The 10,762-nt window shown below is 36.9% G+C and overlaps 1 protein-coding gene across 1 annotated transcript in view; it reads left to right on the top strand.

The window, feature by feature from the left end:
• Positions 1 to 10,762, top strand: part of STRAP (serine/threonine kinase receptor associated protein) — a 17,825-nt gene that overhangs the window by 655 nt on the left and 6,408 nt on the right. The window contains exons 2-6 of the mRNA XM_014540169.1: positions 639 to 794; positions 7,404 to 7,485; positions 8,041 to 8,113; positions 8,959 to 9,055; positions 9,898 to 10,035. Coding sequence (XP_014395655.1) covers positions 639 to 794; positions 7,404 to 7,485; positions 8,041 to 8,113; positions 8,959 to 9,055; positions 9,898 to 10,035 — 546 coding nt within the window. The remainder of the gene's footprint in view (positions 1 to 638; positions 795 to 7,403; positions 7,486 to 8,040; positions 8,114 to 8,958; positions 9,056 to 9,897; positions 10,036 to 10,762) is intronic.

Below are 10,762 nucleotides of genomic sequence, written 5' to 3'. Positions count from 1 at the left end.
AGAGGGGCGGGGGTCCCGCCGCTGGAGCCTAGAGCGGCTCTTCTCCAACGAAGGCGCCTCCTTTTACTTTTATTGCCATTTCTGGAGAAGTGGGACTGTCAATACCTTTCAGAGGTTTGGGAAATGGAGAAAACGGGCCAGACTCTGTCATACCTTATCTTACAAAGACTCGACCCTCCCATTACCTCCTTGGATGTTCCCTTGTGCCATTAGCCCCATTTTGCAAACGGACACTGAGATTTAGGTTAGCAAGTTTATCCAGAATGAGACTCGCTTCTAGATTTTGATGCGGATCGGTATTCTCTTACCGAGTTACGAATGCTTCCCAGAGAGCTCAGTTTTTAGGGTAATGAGTTACTTAATTACCCTGCGTATATACAGTTGTTGAGTGCATGAGACGCAGCTTATTTTTGCACTGTTGTTAATGATTGTATCGTTGTTTCCTATACCAGCTGTAACCCTACCTTCGCCCCGCCCTGTAGTTAACTAGAAGCTAACTTATTTCTGGGCTTTCCTTAGTGACCTCAGTGGGAGAGAATGGGTAGAGAGCAAACGCAGTTTTCCACTTTGTTGTTGAACATGATCATTTTATGTTTGAATCTAAGGTTTAAAATAACCTAAACCTCTAAATCACACATCTTCTTAAATATTGTTTTAGACGGTAAACCTATGCTACGCCAGGGAGACACAGGAGACTGGATTGGAACTTTTTTGGGTCATAAGGGTGCCGTTTGGGGTGCCACGTTGAATAAGGATGCCACCAAAGCAGCCACCGCCGCTGCGGATTTCACAGCGTAAGTATAGCCAAAATGCCCAGTTTCGGAGGTACTCTGCGAGTTGTGTTCCTGAATAATCAAACTCCAACCTTAGTTATTCATGCAGTTCTCATTCCACGCCATATAGACCACATGATGTTGGTTCTCACCAAAATTCCACCCTGGTCCTGTCTGTTTTTCCCTTTATGATTTTTCCTTACCACCCAGATTTCTTCATCTTGGTTCATTCTACAAGCAGGACTCCTGACTACAGAGCTTCTTGGCTTCTATCACTGCCTTAGTTCCTATCCCTGCCACTACTCTCTTTCTCTCTGTTAATCTTCCATTGCCACGTGTCTTCCTAAGCACACATTTCATCATGTCACTTCTCTACCCAGTAATCTTCCTGTCTTTCCTCTGCGATTTTAATGGTTCATGACCTTGGATATACATTAGAATAACCCAAGGAACATTTAAAATATTCAGATGCGTGTATCCAAGAAATTCTGATTTGTTCTGGAGAGATGGGATGCCCAGCATCTTTTTTTTTTCTTCCCTGAAGTTGTTCTAGGTGATTCTGATGTGCAGCCTCAGAATCACTGGCCTAAAGGTTAAATTTCAGTTGCTGGCACTTTAAAATTTGGCCTCATCCCAGTTCATCAGCATCATCTGGCACTGCACACCATATGTGCTACAGCCTAGCTATATTATTTGTTGCCAGAATACACCTTACCTATCTTGATCTGTGGCTTTTGTATATGTAGTTAGAGTGGCTTGCAATGACCCACTTTCCCCTCTGGGCATGTATCATATTTTACATAATCTTGGTATCTCTAGTTCCTAACTGTGTTTGTGACTTAGCAGACACTTAAATATTTAAATTAATGAAGGCAATGTCAAGAGCTATAATGCCTGTAATAGATTTTATTAGACTTAAGAGTCTAGAGAGTAAAAGTGGTCCTGCTTTTTTTTCTTTCTTTCTTTTTTTTAATTGATTTTAGAGAGAGGAAGGGAAGGAGAGAGAGGGAGAGAGAGAGAGAGAGAGCGATATATGAAAAACATCAATCGATTGATTGCCTTCCATAGGTGCCCTGTTTGGGATCAAACCCGAAACCTGGGTGTGTGCCCTGACTGAGAATTGGGCCCATCACCTTTTGGTATATAGGACGATGCTCCAGTCAACTGAGCCACACTGGCCAGGGCTAAATCGTGGAACATAACATTGTCTTTGGAATGAATGTCATTGATTTTGTACCAGAGGTAGGAAATTGGGATTAAATAACTCTAGATTTCAGATATTGGTCAAGTGGATTTTTAAAATGTCATTTCTGAAACAGTCTTTGTCTGGTGGTGATAAGTTAATATTTAGTAAAATGGTATTTCAAACTATTTTAAATTAAACATAATTAAGTTTATAAATATAAGAAGATTTTAGACACTACGGACATTAGCATTAAAAGAGACAAGCTTTTGAATTGCAGTTTTGGAAAGATCCATTTTTGTTAACCTCAATTCTGTGTTATCTGGCCCTAACAATATTAATTACTTGAGCAAAATACTTAGTCACCTCCTGCTTGATGGTCTTCAGTATTTTGCTCTGATCTTTAAGAGACCTGTGCAAAAGCTTGTTAGGAAAGATGCCCATCTCTATAAAATCTGTGAAGATCTCAGCTTGTATATTTGGCCAAATTGTAATGCCAATCCTCGGGAAAAGAAATAGAGCATTAGATAGATATTACTATTCATGTGATAATTACTCTGAAATGGAGAGAGAAAGGGGCTTGAAAAATGGCACTTGAAATATTTAAGAGAGTCATGAAAAGAGTAGTCAGGATTTTATCTTACTGCCAGAGGAATAGTTATCTTTGTTTAGGTCTCAGAGCATTAATAACCAAAATCACACATCTGAAGATATGACTGTGGATAGGTATTGTGCTTTCTTAACATTTCAAGTTTGTGTCTGTATTTGCAAGTGGTATTAAAAGCATGAATGCTGATATAAACTTGATTCTGTACTTAAAATTCTGGCTCCATCATTTAATAACTTGGGAACTTTATTTAACCTTTTCTCAGTTCATCATTTATAAAAATGAGAATAGTAATAATGCTTACCTCATAGGTCGATTGTGAATATTAAATGAGTTTATATGTCCCTAATATTTAGAGCATTGCCTAAAATCTAATAGCTATATATAAGTGTTGCTTGTGTAAGGTAACAGTGATAGCTACCAACCCCACTAGACCAAAATCATATGTTATTTTGTAACTCACATGGGTAAAGCCATGAAACCTTTTGGTTTCATGCAGACAAGTTTGAGTAGATACAAATATCAAGAAGAAATACTATTTTTCCCCTCAGTTACAGCTTTCAGGTGCCATGATACAGTGGAAAAGATGTAAGCTGAGTTCATGTGCAGGCCGCACTTTGTGTTTCCAGTTTGATTATGGGATGCTTCTTAAACTTTGGTTTTTGTATCTGTAAAATGGGTGTAAGGCCAAAGTAGTTATGGGAGAATCACTACTTGTATCCCTGAAGTCTAGTATAGTGTGCTACATAGTGGGTGCTCAATAAATGGTAGCTGAGTCTTACCCTCATTTGTTATGTGTTTGTCTGTGAGGTGTGGGAGTGTGTGCATTCATTGTCTATATTCTCCTCTTAGTGACACTTGTCTGGGCTTTGCTATTATGGAACTTGATCCAGCTAAAGAATAGCTCCCTGCCCTAACCGGTTTGGCTCAGTGGATAGTGCGTCAGCCTGCGGACTCAAGGGTCCCAGGTTCGATTCCGGTCAAGGGCATGTACCTTGGTTGCAGGCACATCCCCAGTGGGGAGTGTGCAGGAGGCAGCTGATCGATGTTTCTAACTCTCTATCCCTCTCCCTTCCTCTCTGTAAAAAATCAATAAAATATATTTTAAAAAAAAGAAAAGAAAAGAAAAAGAGTAGCTCCCTGAACTTACCTGATTAATCATAGTATAGACCATTTTTAGGAAGTTCTTTTCCCCTCCCCTCATTATTATGTTTCTCAGAAAATTCATTAATGTCATGTTTATCCAGAGGTAGATTTTGTTCTTGTTTCTTGTGGAGAAATATATTCAGCAGGGCCAATCTGTGGGTCATAGAATGTTATTTTGAGGTGATTTGGACAGTCAAGTCAGGTGATGAGTACACTGTCCCTGAAACACTGTCCTCTATATTTTTTTTAATTCATAAAGCTAATGTTAGCATTACTTGTCATGATCGTTTTACCACCACCTCTTTCCTCCCGTCAAGAGTCATCTGGACAGAGGGCCAAAAGCAGAGAAAATTCCTGTGCTCTGTTCCATAGATTGTTTGAGTTAGACCTGGGGTTGGGCCCAGGAATCTATACTATAAGTAACCAAAGTGTATGATTACTTTTTCTTTCTTGTAGAAGTCAATAGAAAGATTTAATTTTTCTCTGAATAAGGTTCCCAATAAATCAGGTGGTATTATCTTCTTTTTGACTACTTGGTTAACATGTTAAGATAGGCAATTTCCTCCCCCTCAAATAGTTTGTTTTGCTCGGGCTTTAAAGACCTTAAGTAGCCCCTCTTTTGAGACTTTTGGTAAGTCCATTCACAGAATATGAAAATATTGAATAGATGGTATTCATTATTATGTGCAAGAAACTAGGGATATAAAAAGTATCAGGACTTTAGGAAGATGATAAGTACTTCATGAGTTGTGCATAAAATCAGCTGATAAAAAAAAGATATTGGTGCTGATGCTTCATTGTCTTGATTTGTGTTCTGCAGCCAGCTAGTTAATACCGGTTTCTTGCCTGGAGATTGAAAAATATATTTAGTTTATTCCAGTTTCTTTTGAGGACTCTAAGTCCTTTTTACAACTTTTACTGTAAATAATGGAAATATTCCAAAGTTAGTGCAAGTGATAAAAACATGCTCTGTCAGACTGTCATCCTCAATTTTAGTAGTTTATAAACGGGAGGAAAAAGGTACATTGCCTCACACCCCCCCTCCACCCCCCTTACTGCTTTGCTCATGTCAGTTCTTTTCACAAGTGAGTGGACATGATTTAAAAAGAATCTTAAGATTTTAAGGAGGTTTTGAAGATTTTGAATATACTTAAAATTAGTATTTCAAAGGCTGTTGCCCAGAGTTTTTTTGAGACTTGGCATCATGTGAATCACTAGGATAGAAATTTCAGATATGGTTGTGTTTTCACATCTGGCACCTCTGTCATCACAACAGTCTGGAATCCTAATCTTGGTGAAATCTTATCCCTGATTTCTTTGTGATTAAAAGTAAACATGTGCTAAAAATAAAAGCAAAGCAGAATTAAACACATAATCAGTATAATCTGAGTTCTGTGAAGGAAAAGAAAGGAATGATTCCTGGAGATGAGATAAATGGAAGGTTTCATAAAATGATAACATTTGAAATGAGCCCTGAGGATGAGTAGAACTTTGGATAGCTGAGAACAATTTCAGTAAAGACATAGGAAGAAAATACATGGCTTGTTTGAGAAATGGTTTATAATCTGGTATGACTAGATACCAGTAAATAATACAAAATGAAGTTGGGAAAAGTAGGTTTGGGCTAGATTTGAATTGGAAATCAGAGAGATTAGAGCGGGTTTCCTTTGCAAACAGAAATGAATACTTGAGAGTTTAATACTACTCATAGTTGACTTTATTTCTCTCAGAATATATTTATTTAGCCACTCATGGCTCAATTATGTAATAGGCAAGATTTATATTATATCACTAGAGGCCCGGTGCACAAATTCGTGCACCAGTGGGGTCCCTCGGCCTGGCCTGCAGGATCGGGCCAAAACCGGCTCTCCGACATCCCCCGAGTCCTGGATTCACCAGTGGGGTCCCTCGGCCTGGCCTGCAGGATCGGGCCAAAACCGGCTCTCCGACATCCCCCGAGGGGTCCTGGATTGCGAGAGGGCACAGGCGAGGATCGGGGCCGGGGAGGGACGCAAGAGGTTGGCCAGCTGCCAGCAGTAAGCTAACCTACCAGTGGGAGCGTCTGCCCTCTGGTGGTCAGTGCACATCATAGCGAGCGGTTGAGCTGCTTTAGCATATAATTAGCATAGTATGCTTTGATTGGTTGAACGGATGACCAGACACTTAGCATATTAGGCTTGTATTATATAGGATTAGTAATAATTACTGTTAGATGGTCATTCGTGGTTTTTTTTTTTTACCTTTGTACATACTGTTAATGCTTGTCTACAATACCCTGTTTTTTGTTCATAGTGTATTTCTGCTTGCTCTTTAAGACTATTGACTTCCACTGCTTAGATTTTCCAGACTTTCTGGTGTAGTTAGTAGTGTGTTTTTTCTGTTTCTATAGCCACATATGTGTGTATTTTAATTATATTTGCTTAATGGATCTTTTTCTCCTCAGCTATAGCTCTTCTAAGGCAAGAACTTTCTTTGGGATTTTTTTTCACCCTGTGCCCTAGCACTAAGGCTAGAATGACATAAAATATAAAACTGGATATATTTATTGGGTATTTATTGAGTAAATGAAGGAAAGATAGCCCTTTCTTTTTTCTCTACTGTTTATTTTCCACTTTATTCCTGAAAATAAATGTCAGTTACATTAAAATGGAAACCTTTATTGAGCATAGCTGTTCACTTTTAAAAGTTCTCTTCCCTAGCCCTAACCGGTTTGGCTCAGTGGATGGAGCGTCGGCCTGCGGACCAAGGGTACCGGGTTCGATTCCGGTCAAGGGCATGTACCTTGGTTGCGGGCACATACCCAGTGGGGAGTGTGCAGGAGGCAGCTGATTGATGTTTCTCTCTCACCGATGTTTCTAGCTCTCTGTCCCTCTCCCTTCCTCTCTGTAAGAAATCAATAAAATATATTTTAAAAATAAATAAATAAATAAAAGTTCTCTTCTCCGTATGCAAAGTTTAAGCATTTTTATTTGGGGGGAATCCCGTACAGCATATTTGTAAAGTATTATATAACTATTATCTCCTGACATACACAGACATAATATATCTTTATAGACACAACCACATATGTTTTTGGTTGGGATGGGTCAGGGAAACATACAGTTGAGATTAATAATCCTGAGTGTTAGTATTACATAGAGCAAAGGCTGGTACTTTGGGAGGAAGTTAATTGGACTTGGATTTGAGAATTTAAGAGTCAACTTGGAGGAAGAGGTAGGGAAAATATTTTCTATTGTGTTGACTTGAAATTTTACGTAACTTGTATCAGGGTCGTTTATTCTCCGGTACATTTTAAAAGGATTTCTTATTGTCAATTTTTGTTTTGCATATACATGAGAGTAGAGAATAGAGGAAAAATTGGAAAGTTGAAACTAAAAATTGGTTAAAATGTTTTGCAGTCTTGCTAAAATATGGCTATAGGCTAAAATAAAAGTAAGAATGTGTTGGTTCATGGATCTCATTTACTTAAATTCATAGATATTGTTTACTGTCAGAATTAGATTGGTTATATGGCTTTTACAGAGAAATTTCTTTTCCCTTAGACTCATTTAAATATGTTATCAAATGAACTATAGCAATGGTGGAATAGTAGAAATAATGGAGATTTATAGTGTATTTATGTAACATTTCAAATATCTAAATTATTTGGCAATTAATTATTATATTTATTTTTAATTTTACTTTCCATTTTTAGCAAAGTGTGGGATGCTGTCTCAGGAGATGAATTGATGACCCTGGCTCATAAACACATTGTCAAGTCTGTGGATTTTACACAGGTATTAGAAAATGGAGTTTTTTTAAGGAGTTAAATTTCTATTTATATATTTGGTTTGTATTTGGTTTTGGGGGGGAGTATTTTGTGTATATCGGCATATATTTTATTTGTAGGTTAAGCTATACAAATTAATTCTTTTTTTATGATATGAGGCTTTTAAAATTCCCTGACACTCTTTTATCAATCCTGCATCAATAGCAGCAGACATCTAAAATACCCAAATAATGTTTCCCAATTACTTGCAGAAGGGAAAGGATAAATTTGAGATCATCGAAGAACTGCTACTTAGGAGGGTGGGGAGCAGGATCAGGCCAGATTGGGCAAATTTATGTGATAGGTGGTGTAACACGTTTGGACTATGAAGTTTAAAGGGCTTTGGCATTATGAAAAAGATAAATGCTCTACAGTATCTTCTCAGAAGTATTTGGCCTGTGTTGCATCTCTTTTTGACATCTGTGAGTTTTGTTTGGATTTTATTTGGTGTTGAAAAAGTTTCAAAGAGATACAACCATTAAAAAGGTTAATCTAGTAACATATTACTTGTTTGTGTTTCCAGGATAGTAATTACTTGTTAACCGCGGGACAAGATAAACTCTTACGCATATATGACTTGAACAAACCTGAAGCAGGTAAGCAAATTTATTTGTGTTTATGGTTTTAGTTCCTTTTAATTTAAATGACTTTTCCTGAGTAATTCATGTTCATGTTCAGTACTCAGATGTGGGAAAAAATGAAAACAATCCATTATCCATTAATCACTGTTAATATCTTTAGTTTTTGGTTCATAGCCTTCCAGTCCTTTTTTCTATACAGCTATATTTTTGAATATTGACTTACTGTGTAATGCATACTCAACTGTAAACCTACTTTTGCCCCACCCTGTATTCTTGGGAATACTGCATTTTTTTTTATTAGCCTTTTCTCTTCCAGCCTCTACATTCCTTAACCCTCGTATTTTTTTTTTTCCTGTTACTACTGACTGGCTTGGATGAGGAGTCCATGATTAGTGATAGTACCAGAATATGTTTAGGTTGTCTTGTTCCTTGGTCCATATTCTTATTAAATTGTGCCACATAAGTTATTCTTTTATGCAGGGCTAGTGCTCGCTGCAGCTTGCCTCCACTGGCCGCCCCGCCCTCCTGCTGATGGGTCACTAATTTGCATATTACCCTATTATAAGTATAGATAACACTTTTGAAAGCAGAAAAATAGCCTGGAGGGTGTGTTGTATTTACTTTTGCTACAAGAATCATAGTTCTTGGATTCCTTGTCATGCAGAAAAATTTTTTGTTCCAATATAGAAAAATTAATTGGATTCTATGTCGACGCAAGTTTGAATTGTGCTGGGCTTTATAAAGTTGCAGTCTAATTTAAAATACGTTTTTTTCTTTCCTTTTTACATATTGAATTGTTCCAATGCTGAGTTTTAGAGATTAAATGTTAACAAATGTATTTTAAATTGTTTCACCTTAAGAACCTAAGGAAATCAGTGGTCATACCTCTGGAATTAAAAAGGCTCTATGGTGCAGTGAGGATAAACAGATTCTTTCAGCTGATGATAAAACTGTTCGGTGAGTAATTTTTCTTGAATAATTTTAAATTTGAAAAGTATTTGACCTTTCCCTGGCTGGGTAGCTCAGTAGAGTGTCGTCTTGATATGCCAAGGTTTTGGGTTTGATCCCTGGTTAGGGCACATACAAGAATCAACCAATGAATGCATAGCTAAGTGGAACAACAAATCAGTGTTGTCTCCCTCCCTCCATCCCGTTCTTTAAAATCCATAAATAAAAATTTTAAAAAAGGAGAAAAATATTTGCCCGTAGAACTTAATATTTAAAATATTTTTTATAACTATTATGTAGGAAGAATTATCTCTGAACATTAAAACTTCCACAGCGTATAGGTCTCATTCTTCTGGAGCTCTCCATTTACTATTATAAACAGCAGAATTCACAAGACACTTAACTAAAACTACACATTTATAGGCAGGTTCTTTTAACCTGGGTCAGAGACAGGCTGGCTATACGCGGTCTGTGAAACCAGTGAAATTCTACACACAATTCTTTGTGCTGACACCTGATGTAGTTTTCTGTGGAAAGTAAGAGCCATCATTAAAGTCACAAAAATGTAAGAACCATTCTTTAGAGCACCACTGAAGGTAATTAGATTGGGACCTATGTATCTTAACTGCATGGTTTTGCTAAATTGTTTGGGAAATGTGTTTAAATATGAAAGTTGGCTTTACCAACAGACTGCCAAATAATTTGATACTTCTCTGTGTATCATCTATAATTTATGAGTTGGAATGGAGGTTGTTTTACAGTTGTGATTATTGGTTAATCTTCAGGTGTAATTAGGATTTAAAAACTTTTTTCTTAAATAAGTAAATCATATTTTCCTTTCTTTCTTGCAGCCTTTGGGATCACGCCACTATGACAGAAGTGAAATCTCTAAGTTTTAATATGTCTGTTAGCAGTATGGAATATATTCCTGAGGGAGAGATCTTGGTAATAACTTATGGACGATCTATTGCTTTTCATAGTGCAGTAAGGTATGTCCAAGAAATACCTTCATTTTCTTTTTTGCTAACAAAGGACAACCTAGAGTACTTAAATATTAGAAGGTATATATGAAAAGGTTAACTTATTAAAAGGCAAATTTTGGCCTATACTATAAACAGTGATTGCAACCCTTTTTCTCTTGTGGCACACATAATCTAATAACTAAAATTCTGTGGCACACCAAAAATATGTATTTTTACCAATCAGACAAAAAAAAAAGGTATACGTTTGATTCATTTACACTGGACAGCTATTGTGTTGGCTGCTGTCTTTTTTTTCTTTTTTCTTTGTTTGTTTGTTTTGTTTGTTTTTTCTTAACAATCTAAGGCAGTGGTTCTCATCCTCCAGAATGAGGCCCAGAAATCAGGATTTTAAAAAGATTCCCAGGTGATTATAATGTGCAATCAAGGTTGAGAACCACTGATCTAAGGGAAAAGAGGTTAGTGACCTTGGCTAAATAGTCAGGTACTGTATGTTTTTAAAACTTCTGTGGCATAGAAAGTTGAAAACTGCTGCTATATAATATGGAGGGAAATGTTTCCATACCATTAATAATGTATTTTTAAAGAATATGGTATACTTTAATCAAAGGAGTTAGTCAAATTAAAGGATAACTGGGCTGGTGCTATACTTAATGTTGTTCATTATTATATAAAACCACTATGATCTTGATTCTCCTATTTTTCACTTTAAAATTTTGGAAAAATAGTGATTTCT

Source organism: Myotis brandtii, unplaced genomic scaffold (assembly GCF_000412655.1).
Source record: "Myotis brandtii unplaced genomic scaffold, ASM41265v1 scaffold237, whole genome shotgun sequence".
Taxonomy (NCBI): Eukaryota; Metazoa; Chordata; class Mammalia; order Chiroptera; family Vespertilionidae; genus Myotis; species Myotis brandtii.
Note: the sequence above shows the minus strand (reverse complement) of the source record. Positions and strands in the feature narration are given on the sequence as shown.